This window comes from Hypanus sabinus, chromosome 7 (assembly GCF_030144855.1).
Source record: "Hypanus sabinus isolate sHypSab1 chromosome 7, sHypSab1.hap1, whole genome shotgun sequence".
Classification (NCBI taxonomy): domain Eukaryota; kingdom Metazoa; phylum Chordata; class Chondrichthyes; order Myliobatiformes; family Dasyatidae; genus Hypanus; species Hypanus sabinus.
The window spans coordinates 120,290,257-120,306,950 of NC_082712.1; the positions used below are offsets into that span (position 1 = coordinate 120,290,257).

The following is a 16,694-nucleotide window of genomic DNA, read 5'->3' on the forward strand; positions in this document are numbered from 1 at the left end:
CCTGATAAATGTAAATGTATTTGGTGCATGAAGTTCATCCTTGATATGTACTACAACATCTGGCTTCTCACCTCCCCCTAAGAATGCTGCGTGCCCCAATCTGAGGCAACACAAAATTGCTGGAGGAACTCAGCAGGTGAGGCAGCATCTATGAAAATGAAGAAACAGTTGACATTTCGGGTCAAGACCCTTCTTTAGGACCGAGGAGAAAGGGCAAAGCTGCCAGTGTAAAAATGTGGGGAGAGGGGAAAGAGGCAAGCTGGAAGGTGATCGGTGAAGCCAGGTGGGTGGGAAAGGACAAGGGCTGGAGGATACCCAGATGGAATATAAGGTGTTGTTTCTCAGTCATGAGGGAGCCTCATCTTGGCACAAGAGGGGGTCACAGACTGACAAATCGTAAAAGGAATGGGAATCAGAATTAAATTGTTTGACCACAGGGAAGTCCCACTTGTGGTGGTGTCCTTAACAAACCCAATAGGAGACCCCTCACATCCATAGAACAGCTCCCCTAATTATTGAATCTCTGATTACCACTGCACTACTCTTCTCCCCTTTCTCCTCTGAGTCACAGAGACAGACTCAGTGCCAAAGGTCTGGTCTCTGCAGCTTTCCACCCAAGGTCATTCACCCCCAACAGCATCCAAAGCAGTATGGCAGCCACAGAGGCATTCTGCACTGTCTGTTTCCTTTCCCTCTCCTTGCCGTTACTCAGCTACCTGTTTTCTGCAACTTGGGAGTGACTCTCATCTATCGCCTCCTATTCCTATATGAGCTGCTGGCCATCCATCTGCAACTCCAGTTCCCTGATACTGTCTGTAGCTGGATGCACTTCATGCAGTTGTAGTTCTCAACAAGACTGGAAGTCTCCCAGAATTCCTATGTCTATATGAAGAATACTGACCCTGGACCCATTCTCACTACACCAACTAAGCACTAATAGACAAAGAAAGAAAGAAACTTAACAGAAACCAACCTTAGCCTCTGCCTCTCCTTGCCAAGTCCTCTTGAGCCAAAGAGTCAGCTTCCCATTCTTAACACTAGCACACTCCATCAATGGCTGCTCTGAATGGCCACTCTGCTTAAAAATCACTTTTTATGGGCATTTGTAGGCTTAATAAATTGTGATATCGCAAAAGGTCCCACGTGTTTTAATTCTCACTCTTGCCTCCAAGCAAGTGGTGTCGCGTGCTTTTTCAAGCCATCTGAAAGGCCCCACTCAAGTTTTTTGTGAGGTTATTACAAAATGTTTATCAAGAACAGGAAGGAACTTTCCACAAATTAGCCCAAGCTTGGAAGTTTCAGGAATGTTTTCTTTATATACCTCTTTATAAGTGAAAGGGAACCATAAACAATGCATGCTACCTAAAAGTAGAGATTAGCTCAGTGTTAACTATTCTGTAAGGTGACTTTCACCAAAGATTTTCAGAAGATGCCTCCCCTTGCCCGCTGAGAAAGTCTCATCTTTAGAGTGGTAATGGAGCACTCTGTATCTTGGAGCGTTGGTTTACATATTCGGGTTTTTTCCTTTGCATTAAGACAGTAGTTGTAAAGAGACAAGAAAGACTTGTAAACAGATGTTCAAAGTTTATCTGTTGCTTAATATCAGAATTAAGGAGAAAACTGGAAGCATCTTAGTGGTTTTTCATCATAGAAACATAGAAAACCTACAGCAGAATACAGGCCCTTTGGTCCGCAAAGCTGTGCCGAACACGTCCTTGCTTAAGAAATTTCCTAGGATTACCCACATCCCTCTATTTTTCAGAGCTACGTATGCCTGTCCAGGAGTCTCTTTAAAGACCCTATCGTATCTGTCATGGTATGCAACTATGAGAAATTAAAATAAGTACAGAATATTACTGAGCAGTCAAATTGTAATGTTTGTACATGAATACAGGTTCAAAGTAATGGTATTAATAATGGACAACTTTGTAGATTACACCTTCCAATTCTGGCTGTACCCTGCTCCAGATGCATACCTGCTCCACTTTCCGTTCCCCCAAGTTCTGGCCACAGATCTATACAAAAGGTTAAGACACATTGGGCCAAGGCAAACTAGGTTTCAGGATCGAAAACTGGTTTTCTGATGGAAGGCAGAGAGGATATAGGAAAAAATGTTTTTCTGATCGGAAATGTGACCATACCGCATGGATCAGTGTTGGAACCTATTAATATGTTGGATGTGAAGGTGGAGATACAATTAGCAAGTCTATATATAGTACAAAAGTTGGTGTTTCTGTGGATGGTGATGGAGATTGTCCAAGGCTACAACAGCAGATAAATGGAAAATTAGGCAGTTGAAGTTTAATTCTGTCAAGTATGAGGTTATGCATTTTTGGGAAACTAACTAGGAATAAGACATATACAATAAATAGTATAGTACTAAGGAGCAGCAGTGAACAAAAAGACCTCAAAGGCTCAACTGATATCCCAGTAGATCATCTTCCTCAGCAGTGAAAAGCTTCAAACAAATCCACAGTCTTATTGGGAAAACATGTTAAGAGGAGAAGCTATGGGTCTTGTATTGGTAATCTTGACCATATTCATGAAAGGCAACACTTGCGATCAGGAAAAGTCATTGCCAGGATCTTTCTCAAGCCATCACCAATTGATGGACCATTCCCAGAATCACTGCATAAATCCTGTCTATTACTAGGTACAATACCCTAAGAAAAAAATGCAGGGAGCAGTACCAACTACTACAGACCTTTAGTGTCTTTGATTCTAACGTCTAGGAGGGAATATGAAACACTTGTCAAATTTAGCTGCATAGAAATTTACTCCCATCGTACACTTGCTTCATGAAAGCATCAAAGTTCAAAGTAAAATTTATTATCAGAGTACATACACATCACCACATACAATCCTGAGATTCTTTTTCTGTAGGCATACTTAGCAAATCTGTAGAATGGTAACTGTAGACAGGATCAATGGACAAAAAATTGTGCAAATGCATATAGAAATAAATAGCAATAAATAACGAGCATGAAATAACAAGATAAAGAGTCCTTAAAGTGAGACCATCAGTTCTGGGAATATCAGAAGTAGAATGACTGTATTTATCCCCTTTTGTTCAAGTGCCTGATGGTTGAGGGCTAGTAACTGTGTTTGAAACTAGTAGTGTGAGCCTTGAGGCACTTGTACCTTCTACCTGATGGTAGAGTGAGTAAAGAGCATGGCCTGGGTTGTGAGGACCTTTGATGCATGCCGCTTTTCTATGGCATCATTTCATGTAGATATGCTCGATGGTTGGGAGGGTTTTACCTGTGACACACTGGGCTGATTCCATTATCTGCTGTAAGATTTTCAAAGGCATTGGTGGTCCCATACCAGGCTTTAATGCAGCTGGTCAGCACACTTTCCACCACTCATCGAGAAAAGTTTGCCAAGGTTTTTGATGATATGCCAAATCTCTGCAGCTTCCTGAGGAAGTAGAGACGCTGTTGTGCTTTTTTTGCAATTAATTTTATACGATGGGTTCAGGACAGGTCCTCTGAGATAGTGATGCCCTGAATTTGCTCCCAAGATATGATACGTGGTCCATGTTTTTCAGAATCTCATTGTCAGAATCTCATTGTTAGAGCCACAGGTCTAAAGTAAACACAGATTAATAGAATACCTACAAGAGTACAAAGTGACAATAGCTCGGAGCTCAGCATGTGCAAACAAATGATTAATTGAAAGCTTACAAAGTAGTGATCATAACCAGCTGGTCCAGAAAGAACCAATCTCACTGAAATGTCATTGCCCAACATTTCTTTCTATCTCTTTTGGCATAAAATTCTATTCATTCCAACATGTTCTGTAAGAATGGAGCTAATCTTAGCAATTTATGGGAAGCTGCATAAATCATGGTGACCACACTTCAGAACCAAAATCACCCCAATATTGGTAGGTGAGCTATATTGTGGAAATTAATCATTTGTTTGCACATGCTGAGCTCCAAGCTATTATCACTTTGTACTCTTGTAGGTGTTCTACTAATATGTCTTCACAGTAGACTTGTGACCTCCAACAATGAGACCCTAAAAAAACATGTACCACGTCTCATATCTTAGGAGCACTCTGTAATGATGAAATTCATCATAATCTTCAATGCATTGATACAGCCTCTGGTTATGTTAAACAAATTGATTTTCTCCTGAGTAGCTAGCTCTATCCTTCTGAATGCTTTGGAGACCTGGACTATCTAAAGCAGATAGGTAGATTGATAGATACTTTACTGATCCCAAAAGAAATTACAGTGTTACAGTGTCACAGTAGCATTACAAGTGCACAGGTATATAAGTATTAGATGTTGGCATTCACACTTGGTGTACACCTGGCGGAGAATCTCACCTGGTCCCTCAACACCAGCTCCATAGCAAAGAAAGCCCAGGAGCGTCTCTGCTTTCTGCGAAAGCTGAGGAAAGTCCATCTCCCACCCCCTATCCTCATCGCATTCTACAGGGGTTGCATTGAGAGCATCCTGAGCAGCTGCATCACTGCCTGGTTTGGAAATTGCACCATCTCAGATTGCAAGACCCTGCAGCGGATAGTGAGGTCAGCTGAGAAGATCATCAGGGTCTCTCTTCCCGCCATCACGGACATTTACACTACACACTGCATCCGCAAAGCAAACAGCATTATGAAGGACCCCCACGCACCCCTCATACAAACTCTTCTCCCTCCTGCTGTCTGGGAAAAGGCATCAAAGCATTCGGTCTCTCATGACCAGACTCTGTAACAGTTTCTTCCCCCAAGCTATCAGACTGCTCAATACCCAGAGCCTGGACTGACACCTTACTGCCTTGTTGTCCTGTTTATTATTTACTGTATTGCCTGTACTGTTTTGTGCACTTTATGCAGTCCTGGGTAGGTCTGTAGCCTAGTGTAGTTTTTTTTGTTTTTTACGTAGTTCAATCTAGTTTTTGTACTGTGTCATGTAACACCATGGTCCTGAAAAACGTTATCTCATTTTTACTATGTGCTGCACTTAGCAGTTATGGTTGAAATGGCAATAAAAGTGACTTGACTTGAAAAGAAGTTGAAAGAATAAAAGATCAGTTACCTCAGTCTAACAGAGGGAGTCTTCACTTCCCCAGCTTATAGGTTGACTCATTATAGAGCCTAATGGCCAAGGGTAAGAATGACCACGTATAGTGATCTTTGGAGCAGTGTAGTTGTCTTAATCTAAAAGTGCTTCTCTGTTCGGCCAAGGAGGCATGCGGAGGGTGAGAAACATGTTGCAGAATTGCCAGGATTCTCTACGGGGTCCTTTGTTCTACCACAGCCTCCAATATGTTCAATTTGACTCGTATAACAGAGCAAGCCTTTCTAATCAGTTTATTGAGCCTGTTGACATCACCCATGTTGATCCCATTGCCCCAGCACACCCCTGCATGGAAGATTGTACTGATGACAACAGACTGTTAGAACATGCAAAGAAGGGGCCTGCATACTGGAAAGGACCTCAGTCTCCTCAGGAAGTAGAAGTGACTCTGACCTTTCTTGTACATAGCCTCTGTGTTGGTGCTCCAAACAAGTCTGTCATCCGGTGCACCCCCAGGTAATTGTAGGTCCTCACCGCATCCACATCCTCACCATCAATACTGACAGGGATTAGTCTTCCTAAGTCCATCACCTTCTCCTTTGTCTTACTGATATTGAGCTGCAGATGATTCAGGTTGCACCATTTGACAAAGTCCTTCACCAGGGCCCTGTGTTAATCCCACCAGCCTCCCTTTCTACACCCAACTATTGCTGAGTCATCAGAGAATTTCTGCAGATGACATGACTCAGTGTTGTATCGAAACTCTGAGGTACATAGGCTAAATAGGAAGGGAGCCAATACAGTCCCCTGTGGGGCTCCAGTGCTGCTTACAGCCATGTCTAACATACAGTTCTGAAGCCACACAAATTGTAGTCTGCAGTCAGTTCACCCATTATCCAGAGTACGATGGAAGTGCCAAGCTGCATCGAACAGAGCTTTTCCCCCAGTAATGAGGGCTGTATGTATTGAAGGCACTTGAGAAATCAAAAAAAACGTGATCCTCACAGTGCTGCCCTGCTTATCCAAATGGGAGTAGACTCTGTTCTGCAGGTAGATGACAGCGTCGGTGACTCCAATGTGCCGATAGGGAAACTGCAAGGGATTGAGAGCTGCTTTGACCAGGGGTCGGAGGTGAACCAAGACCAGCCTCTCTAGGCTCTTCAGAATGTGTGAAGTGAGGGCCACTGAATGGTAGTCATTCAAGACTTTCAGTTGGCCTTTCTTGAGTATTGAGATCACAGATGTTTTCCACAGTTGGGACCCTTTCCATGCTAAGACTCAGATTAAAAATGTGCTGGAGAACTCCACACAGCTGCTCAGCACACTCCTTCAGGACCTTGGGGTTCATACCATCAGGTTCCAATGCTTTGCTATTTTTGAGTTTCCCCAGAGCCCTTTCTCACTTGCTCAGTAGTGAAGGTGAGTCCATGATGACAGGGGAGGTGATGGAAGTTGGGGGCTGGGGGAGGGGAAGATCAGGACAATAGTAGTCGGTACGTGGAGGTCTGGATGGTAGGTGCAGGGCAAGTAGGGGGATGTAGGCAGTGGTAGTAGCCTTTGTTATTCATCCACATGTTGAACTGGAGGGGGTAGGAGGAAAGAGGGGAGACATTGGTACTGAGGGGGCATTGGGTGCCTTGGCGCCTGGACTGGTGTGCTGAGGGGAGTGTACAGGAGGGTAATTGTCAAACCTACTGAAGAATTGGTTTAACTTATTAGCCCATTTATGGCTGCATTTAAAGGGTCTGTGGCTTGACTGATTGAAGCCAGTGATGTTCTTCGCGCCTCTCCATACCTCCTGTGTGCTATTCTGCCCATGCTTGTTCTCCAGCTCCTCCTGTATTCCTCTTTAGCCAGCTTGGTCTTCTTTAGGTCCCTCTGCAGGTTTCAATTCCTGCCTGTCTGCTGGTCTAAAGGTTCTCTTTATGTTGTTGAAAAGTGCCTTTGGGTCACTGGTGACCCATGGTTTGTTGTTAGAAAAGCGGTGAACAGTCCTTGATGGTATTACAGTGTTATCCATACAGAAGTTGATGTGGCCATGATACAATCAGTAAGATCATTAGTGTCCTCGCCATATTCAGCTGCAATTTTAAAGGTAATGAAGACTGTATGTACTTGGAAATGGAGAAGATGAGCAGAGAAGTAAACAGAAATTGAATTCATTTATTTCTGTAACATGCTGCTTCTGTGGTGTATTTGGTGTACATTTAGTTTTCTGCTTTACTGTTTTATATAACTACTTTAAATTGTGTTGTCTGAACTCAAGTTCAAAGTAAATTTATTATCAAAGTATATACAGGTTCCTCCCACCATCCAAAGGTAGAGCATTCCTATGAAATGGTTTGTAAGCCGGAATGTCATAAAGTGAAGAAGCAATTACCATTTATTTATATAGGAAAAATTTGTGAGCGTTCGCTGACCCAAAAAATAACCTACCATATCATGCCAAATAACACATAAAACCTAAAATAACAGTAACATATAATAAAGCAGGAATGATATGATAAATACGTAGCCTATATAAAGTGGAAATACTTTCCCGCTATCATTGCAGCACTATCCACCGTAGCGAAAATCTCATGCAAGTGCTCTCAGCAGAAGCACTCTCTTCAGTATCCTTTAAGCCATGAAGCTGCCAAATCAAACCAAATAAAACATAAAAATACACAGCCTATGTAAAGTAGAAATAATGTATGTACAATGTAGTATCACTTAGTGAAATGTGGAAAGACAGTGAGCACACTGATGATGGTGTGTTAGGCTGAGTCATTGGAGGTTGGGGTGGTGGGACACTGGAGTGTCATCTCATCATCGTCTGTTTCCATCAGGGCAGGCAGGTCACCTTCTTCTATGTCTGCCTGCCTCAATGTCGAAGGTGGAGGTTCGTCGTCTGCTGTGGCTGATGTGGAAGGCTTGAAAAGCAACAGTATGCTTGATTGCTTAGCCTCGCGCATTTTTCTATCCACAGTTCTTTGTAAGCACTCAGACCATCCTGCAAATATGCCCTAAACCTACGTACCCTTTCAAAATTTTTTTGCAATCATTGCAGCGTTATCAATCGCAGTGAAAATGTCATGCAATTGCTTCACATTCGGTTCCTGGACAACTTCACTTTCAGGCTGTTCGCTACTGCATTTGGTTTCAATTGTTAACCTTTCCTCTTCCAATTGCATCAGCTCTTCATCTATCAGTTCTTGGTCATGGGATACCAAAACCTCTTCAACATCATCTTCGTCAACTTCTACAAGCCAAATTCACTTTGTCCTTACTTCATTCACCATGATCGAAACGCTTAATTATATCTAGTTTTACGCTAAGTGGAACACCCTTATGAGCTCTTTTAGACTTTTCCGATACCTTAGAACTAATCTTGCTAACAGAAGCACAAAATAAATCGACATAAAGCACAGATGCTCACAGGTACGTGTTTAAGCAGTGCTGGCTAGAATGCAGTTCAGGGGCAGGAGCTTAGCTGCTCAGGGCACACGCTGCCTTTTTTTTGTAACAGTGAAAACTCCTTCTGTTAGCAAAAGCAGGTAATTAATGTAGGTCTTTCGCAACACTGAGGTGTCATAAAGCAAATGTTCGAAAACGGGGGACCCCGATACACGTCACCATATACAACCCTGAGATTCATTTTCTCATGGTCATTCACAAGTAAAAGAAACACAACAGAATCAATGAAAAACCACATGCAAAAGGATTAACAACCAATATGAAAAAGACAATAACCTGTGCAAATACAAAAAATAAAAAAGATGTAAATATAAGCAATAAATATGGAGAACGTGAGATGTAGAGTACTTGAAAGTTGAGTCAGTAGTTTGTGAAAACAGTTCTATTGATGGGTAAGTAAAGTTATCCCCTCTGGTTCAAGAGGGGTTAGTAATAATTGATTAGTAATAACTTCCTGAACTTGGTGGTGTGGGTCCTAAGGCTCCTGTACCTTCTTCCCAACGGCTGCAGTGAGAAGAGATCATGGCCTAGATGGTGAGGGTCCTTGATGATAAATGCTGCTTTCCTGAGACAGCATCCCATGTTGATGATGTGCAGCAATGGAGACTGCTTTACCTGTGACAGGCTGGGCTGTATTTACTACTTTTTGTAGACTTCTTTATACAAGGGCGTTGGTGTTTCCTTACCAGGCTGTGATGCAACCAGTCAATATCCTCTCCACATCAATGAAAGCTTCTCAAAGTTTCGGACGACGTGCCGAATCTTTGCAGATTTCTTTTTAAAGAAAGTAGAGGCACTATCGTGCTTTCTTCATAATGGTAGCTGTGTGCTAGACCCAGGACAGATCCTCTGAACTGATAACACTGAGGAATTTAAAGCTTATGACCCTCTCCACCTCTGATTCCCTTATGAGAACTGGCTCATGGACCTCCAGTTTCCACCTTCTGAGGTCAATAATCATCTCCTTGGTCTTGCAGACATTAATGAGAGGTGGTTGTTATGGCACCTTTCAGCCTAATTTTCAATCTCCCTCCTATTTGCCGATTTGCCATCACCTTTGATTCAGACTACAACACTGGGGTTATCAGCAAACTTGTGATGCTGCTGCAGGTTTTTCATTGTATCTCACTACTTCACCACATGACAATTTGATCTGCATCCTCGGATACTAAAGGAGGTGGCACTGGAAATTGCAGATGTATTAGTAATCATTTTCCAATGTTCCTTAGATTCAGGATCAGTTCCTGAGGATTGGAGAATGGCTAATGTTACCCCCCTTTTTAAGAAAGGAGGGAGGGAGAAAACAGCCTAGCATCAGTGGGGAAGATGCTAGAGTCCATTATTAAAGATGAAATAGTGGCATATCTAGATAGCAGTGATGGGATTGGGCCGAGCCAGCATGGCTTTACCAAGGGCAAATCATGCTTGACTAATCTATTGGAGTTTTTCGAGGATGTAACCAGGAAGTTAGACTAGGGAGATCCAGTGGATGTAGTGTACCTCAATTTTCAGAAGGCATTTGATAAGGTCCCACATAGGAGATTGGTGGGTAAAATCAGAGCTCATGGCATTGGGGGGGGGGGGGGGGGAAGATATTGACATGGATAGAAAACTGGTTGGCAGATAGAAAGCAAAGGGTAGCGGTGAAGGGGTGTTTCTCGGAATGGCAGGTGGTGACTAGTGGGGTGCCACAGGGCTCAGTATTGGGACCACAGCTGTTTACGATTTACATAAACGATTTAGATGAAGGCATTGAGAATAACATCAGCAAGTTCACTGATGATACTAAACTGGGTGGCAGTGTGACATGTGATGAGGATGTTAGGAGAATTCAGGGTGACTTGGATAGGCTGAGTGAGTGGACAGATACTTGGCAGATGATGTTTAATGTGAATAAGTGTGAGGTTATCCACTTTGGGAGTAAGAACAGGAAGGCAGATTATTATCTGAACTGTGTAGAGTTGGGTAAGGCAGAAATACAAAGAGATCTAAGAGTACTTGTTCATCAGTCACTGAAGGTGAATGAGCAAGTGCAGCAGGCAGTGAAGAAGACTAATGGAATGTTGGCCTTTATTACAAAGGTAATTGAATACAAGAGCAAGGAAATCCTCTTGCATTTGTACAGGGCCCTGGTGAGACCACACCTGGAGTATTGTGTACAGTTTTGGTCTCCAGGGTTAAGGAAGGACATCCTGGGTACAGAGGAAGTGCAGCGTAGATTCACGAGGTTAATTCCTGGGATGTCAGGACTGTCTTACGCAGAGAGGTTAGAGAGACTGGGCTTGAACACGCTGGAATTAAGGAGATTGTGAGGGGATCTGATTGCAACATATAAGATTATTAAGGGATTGGACAAGATAGAGGCAGAAAATACATTCCAGATGCTGGGAGAGTCCAGTACCAGAGGGCATGGTTTGAGAACAAGGGGTAGGTCATTTAGGACAGAGTTAAGGAAAAACTTCTTCTCCCAGAGAGTTGTGGGGGTCTGGAATGCACTGCCTCGGAAGGTAGTGGAGGCCAATTCTCTGGATGCTTTCAAGAAGGAGCTAGATAGGTATCTTATGGATAGGGGAATCAAGGGATATGGGGACAAGGCAGGAACCGGTTATTGATAGTAGATGATCAGCCATGATCACAGAATGGTGGTGCAGGCTCGAAGGGCCGAATGGTCTACTTCTGCACCTATTGTCTATTGTCTAATTAATTCTACTTGTAACTTTGCCCTTTAGATATATCTTGTCAAATTTAAATACAATATGCTAGAAATGAACTTTGCAGGATTTGGTTAAAAACTGAGGTCAATTACCAGGCACTCTAGTAGTGTTTGAACTTCTGCTTACACCTTTTCGTAAAATCAGTGAAATTTGAAACAAGTGTTTGGGACAGAGCTCTGGGGATTTTAAGTGGACCACTGGAAGCATCACCCTGTGAGTTAAGTACTAAATCATTAGGATTTCTGAAAAATTGGAACACATTCAGTTGTACCATATTTAACACCAGGACCAGGGGATTTTACAATTACATTCAGGATTGATTACTTGACGTTTAGTTGTGTTAACTTTTAATATTACTAGCTAATAATTGACATTGTGCTCAATATTGAATTCTGGTCAATAGTTTGCTTTCTGATTGAATAAATGGATATTTTTCAAGTTTATAAAAGTGATCTCTGCTTTGTTTTACCTCAGTATTTTCACATTCTTTTCATTCAGTCATAAAGATATGGATGTTTAAATATGAATAGAGTCACAAAAAATTCTAGTTGTTAATCTATGACTTAATGCGCTAGTCAGCAAGCTATACATCTGGATGATACATTAAAGGCAAATAAAAGCAGCAGTTCTCCCAAAGGATAGTAATGGCTTTACAATCACTCTAACTAATGTCATTATTCATGAAGCTGAGATTTGTGAACAATTTGATCATTGACCTTAGACTTGTCCTCACCTCATGTCCAGATGCCTAATTCCAACAGACATATTTGAATACGTCGAGAAAATAAGTTGTTTATTCCACCAGAACTAATTTCCTCCTATTTTTTATAGGAAATGTATTGCATTTAGTTGTACTGTAGCAAAGGTTTTGGTTGAGAGAAAATCTATGATGTAAATTGATGTGCTTTTTTTACATAACCTCTGTCACCAGCATGTCTAAGAGGTTTTGAAATGTGGCTTTGCTGGAAATTGGCCAGGTGAATATGCACATCTATTTCCTGGCCACTGAGTTTTGGACAATCTAAGTAACATCAGTGAGGATGTTTCAGGAATGGGTAATACTTGCAGCTTAAAATCTGTACATTATATCCACAAAAAAAGGTAATTGGATCATATAAGTAGGGAATGACAGGATGCTGCAAGGCTTTTGTGCAATTATTAGTCTGTAATAGTTAAACAGACATGAAGTTTAATTTTGTTTTTGACTATTTAATAAACTGGGTTGAGCAACAATAGAGGATTAAGTGTTTGCTCAGCAGGGTCAATTGAAAACAGAATTCTTCTTTTGTTCAATTATCCTCTTTAATGCCATCTACAGTTATCAGGAGTCCCTCCGAAATTCCGGTGTTAAGTCTTCCACATAAGCTTAATTTGTCTGCCATGTTCTGTAGGTCATCTTGCATACCATTGTAAACAGAATACTGCCAGACTTTGATCTTTAATTTGATTGGTTTAATTTGACACCTTAGTGTTGATATTTATGCAGACTTGCTGTAATTTGCTATTTATAATTTCTAAAGGTTTTTATAATCTAGGAAGTATACTTACACAATTAGCATTCTAATCCTTAACATTACAATTTAGACCTCTCAGTCAATATACACTTATGCAATGCATGTGCTGCTCAACCTGTTGTGGGAAGATGATCAAAAATTTGTTGTTCTTTCTGCAGCTTAAAGTTGAATATAGTTTCAGTGCTGAAGATGCCATTAGAATTTTTAAAAAGCAGGGACCCAAAATGTTTTGGAAAATTACATGTAGACAGGTAACAGTAATGTAGTGGTTATCTGAAACAAGTTTCCCAAGGTGGTATTGCGGAATATACAACAGTTGAAAGAAATGTGCAAAGGTACCTAGATCAAAAAATGTATAGGCATATGGGCCTTAATGCAGGCAAATGGCATTGGTGTTGATAGGAGAGGACAAGGGTTAATTTCTGTGCTGTGCAATCCAAACATGATATGCAGTAGACATCACAGTTCCTTTCCATGAGAAAGGAATAATACCATCTTAAAAATAATGAATGTAAGTAAAATCCAGCAGTGCTTTTGAAATTGAGTCAGTTTGGTCAGCTAAGCATACAATTGCAACTTGAATTCCCCTTGTGTTCAAAGACTTATCTATACATGAACTTGAAAGTACAGCTAAAGCCAATTGGGTTTGTCTGACGAATCACCATGTTCTTCATGTAGCCACATGAAAATGTTACACTTAAAAATCTTTACCAAAGGGTAAAATTTTATCTTGTGAAGTTCAGGCAAAAAAAAATTGGAAGAAAATAAATCTCAGAATTCAGAAAATACCACTTTGAAAGTGTAAAGCAAAAAAAAGTGCACATTGGTGGATCGAGGCAGGGCAAGGTCAATTGAATTTCCTGCATGTTAAGTTTTCTGCAATAAGGAAAATTTCCACTAACTTGTTTCTGTAAAGCCCACAAGCATCAATATTACTTACATATCGTTGCTTTCTGTATGTTTGTCACATAAAATATCTGTATATCACATGTGTTATGAAGATTGTTATGACTTTGCAAAAGTACACTGCAGTTCCTGGATTACCAGAGAGCAAAGTTAGAGAACTAATAGTGTGGAGTACTGAAGTTTAAGATTTACATCCAAGAGAATGGAAAAATAACTAAAGCACTAAATGTTGGCTAATGGAAACGTGCTGTTTTTTCTAAACTCCGTCTTTATACTCTAATAATTATAATTGTTTCTTTTTATTTTCTGCCTTATCTACAGGTTTTCCCCACCATGGATGGTGAACTGAGTCCTCAGGATAAAAAGGACCTGGATAAGTTTATCAAATTCTTTGCCCTGAAGGTACAAATAAAGTACAGTGGATTCTGGTTAATTGTGACACATCTGCTCCAGTACATTTTGGCCCAATTAAGAAACTTCCTAAATTAGCCAAAGTTTCATGCAAATAGCTAAAAAGGTATAAAAAAAGACACACAACACACACAAAATGCTAGTGGAACATAGCAGGCCAGGCAGTATCTATAGGAAGAAGTACAGTCGACGTCTCGGCCCGAAACATCGACTGTACTTCTTCCTATAGATGCTGCCTGGCCTGCTGCGTTCCACCAGCATTTTGTGTGTGTTGCTTGAATTTCTAGTATCTGCGGACTTACTCGTGTTTACGATTTAAAAAAAAGACACACTGAGTAATTATATATTTAAATGAAATACAGAACAAATTGGAACAAACCAATACCACTACAGTATTATAAAGCTGTAGTAGTTCCTCATACTTATTGACAGAGGAATTCATCCTTTTGACCGTAAATGAACAAAATCGGCACTCAGTGCACATAATTGACTGCCTTCTTACAATACTGTCAACAATTACATCCTCCAAATCTTCATTTTAATTTTAATGCTGTCATTCAAGCTGATTGTCAATACCTTCATATTCTTCATAGTGCTTAACTAGTGAAATCATTTCTGGCATCTCCAAACTTGAATGTTTGAAACGGCAGTGAGCAAAACAGCTCTGAATTGTCTTACTGCTTACTTCTCATCAACTATCGTTGACAAAATTAGCTGCTTTTTGAAGACAAACACATGCTACTTAAAAACTGTTCACTCAAAGCATGGTGTAGAGTCTAATGGTCATTCAAATATGTGCAACTGACACTAGTTACAAACTGGTTGGCAACAGTTTCCTGCCCTAATTAAGTGGAAAGTGTCCCAAATAAGTGAAGGGAATCCCGGCAATTTTCTCGACTTGTTTTTGTTCTTTAAGAGTTGTCTCAAATAAGCGGCTGCCCTATTAACTGGAATCTACTGTATTACCAATTAATGCTAAGAGATGTGATAATTTTCAGTTGAAACAAGATTTGTAGTTAGCCTGCATATTGAATCAATCAAAGAAAACATTGACTGCAGATTTGAATTTGGGTAGTAAAGACTTAACTTCCTAGCTACATTAAGTAATGTGTCACAATATTCTCGTAAAATCTGTCACCAGTCTTTTTCCAGCATATCCCTATTTTTCATATCTACTTCAAAGTTGCATTCTTGAGCATATGCCTGCTTTATATTGCACATTATGGATTTGTATGACAGAAAGGCTTGCTTTAAAATGGTGAACTTTCACACAGTCAGGATATCCCAAAATGATTTACATTGAACATAATGGAAAACAAAGCAAGTACACCGTAGATGCTAGAAACCTAAAGTAAAACAAAGTGCTACAAATGCTTAATAGGTCATGCTACACCCTACAAAAAGTCAACATTTCTGACCTGGAAATGCCAATCTCAAGGGCCAATATTTAGTAAAAGTCCATCTCCTGTGCATCATCCGTATCCTTTCATTCCCTTCATTTGTAGTGACTATGCCCCAATTGATTACCATTCGTCTAGGGTAAATTGACACCAACCCCACCAACTTTGTAACTGTGTTGGCGTGGACACTGTTTGATGCACTCCGGTACACACCCACAACATAAAATATCAGACAGTACACAATATGCATGTAAATGATTACACTCCACAATTTGACTGGAACTAGGAGGTTAACAGAGAAACAAATACTAAAGTGAAAAAAAAGGCGCCACACTCATCAGAGTTTATCAGTTCGTGCACAAAATTATTGGAGCTCAAGAGGCAGGTTATTCTCTCCACCATTTGATCTCCTCCAAACTCCTCGACCCTCGGCCTGGGACCGACCACAGTGGTCGACCAGAGCGCTTCCCGCACGTCCTTCCTCTTCGCCTCTCCACTCCGAAGATTCCAAAAACCATGCAAACTAACAGCTTTAGTCAGACAAGGAATAATAACATCTCTCCCATTGGAGAAAAGTCCCTTATCACTAATCATAACCCAAACATGCTGCTGCAGAAAACCAATTACCTCAGCAGTTAATATTACAAAGAAGCCATCTTATTATTAGCACTACAGAGAAGCAATTTTATTAACAGTTAACATTACAGGTATTAGTACTAAGAACCTAGACTTTATTTTAATAAAAACCTCTTAAAATCCAAACTTCTTACTTTTACTACTATTAGTGGTCAACCATTCCAAAGATTACCACTCTATAAAAAAAAAACTCTCCCCTTCTAACTTTAAGAGCAGACATGTACTCTGGACATTTCCACCCAGGTTAAAAGAATCTAACTGTTCACCCTATGTTGACCTTATTTTTAGAAACCTGTCTCCCTCACCATCTAACACTCAGAACAATCCAGGTGTATTGAACTTTTCCTTCTAGCTCATACCCTCTAATCCAACTGCGCCCTCTTCTGCACCCTTTATATAGTCTCCATATCCTTCCTGTAATTCAAAGTATATTTATTATCAAAGTACGTATATAGTATACAACCTTGAGATTTGTCTTCCACACAGACAGTTACAAAACAATGAAGAGCCGTGGAACCAACCCATTCAAAGAAAAGCATAACACCCCCCCTCAAATCCTCAAAAAAAAGTCATGCAAACAGCAACAAAAAAAAAGCAAGAATACAGAATATAAAACTCAAACTCAAAA

General features: G+C 40.6%; 1 protein-coding gene across 3 annotated transcripts in view; it reads left to right on the forward strand.

Moving 5' to 3' along the window:
- Positions 1-16,694, forward strand: part of atg13 (ATG13 autophagy related 13 homolog (S. cerevisiae)) — a 111,835-nt gene that overhangs the window by 7,806 nt on the left and 87,335 nt on the right. For all 3 annotated transcript variants that reach the window (XM_059975490.1, XM_059975488.1, XM_059975491.1), the window contains exon 2: positions 13,941-14,021. In XM_059975490.1, the coding sequence (XP_059831473.1) occupies positions 13,953-14,021 (69 nt within the window). In that variant the 5' untranslated portion in view covers positions 13,941-13,952. The remainder of the gene's footprint in view (positions 1-13,940; positions 14,022-16,694) is intronic.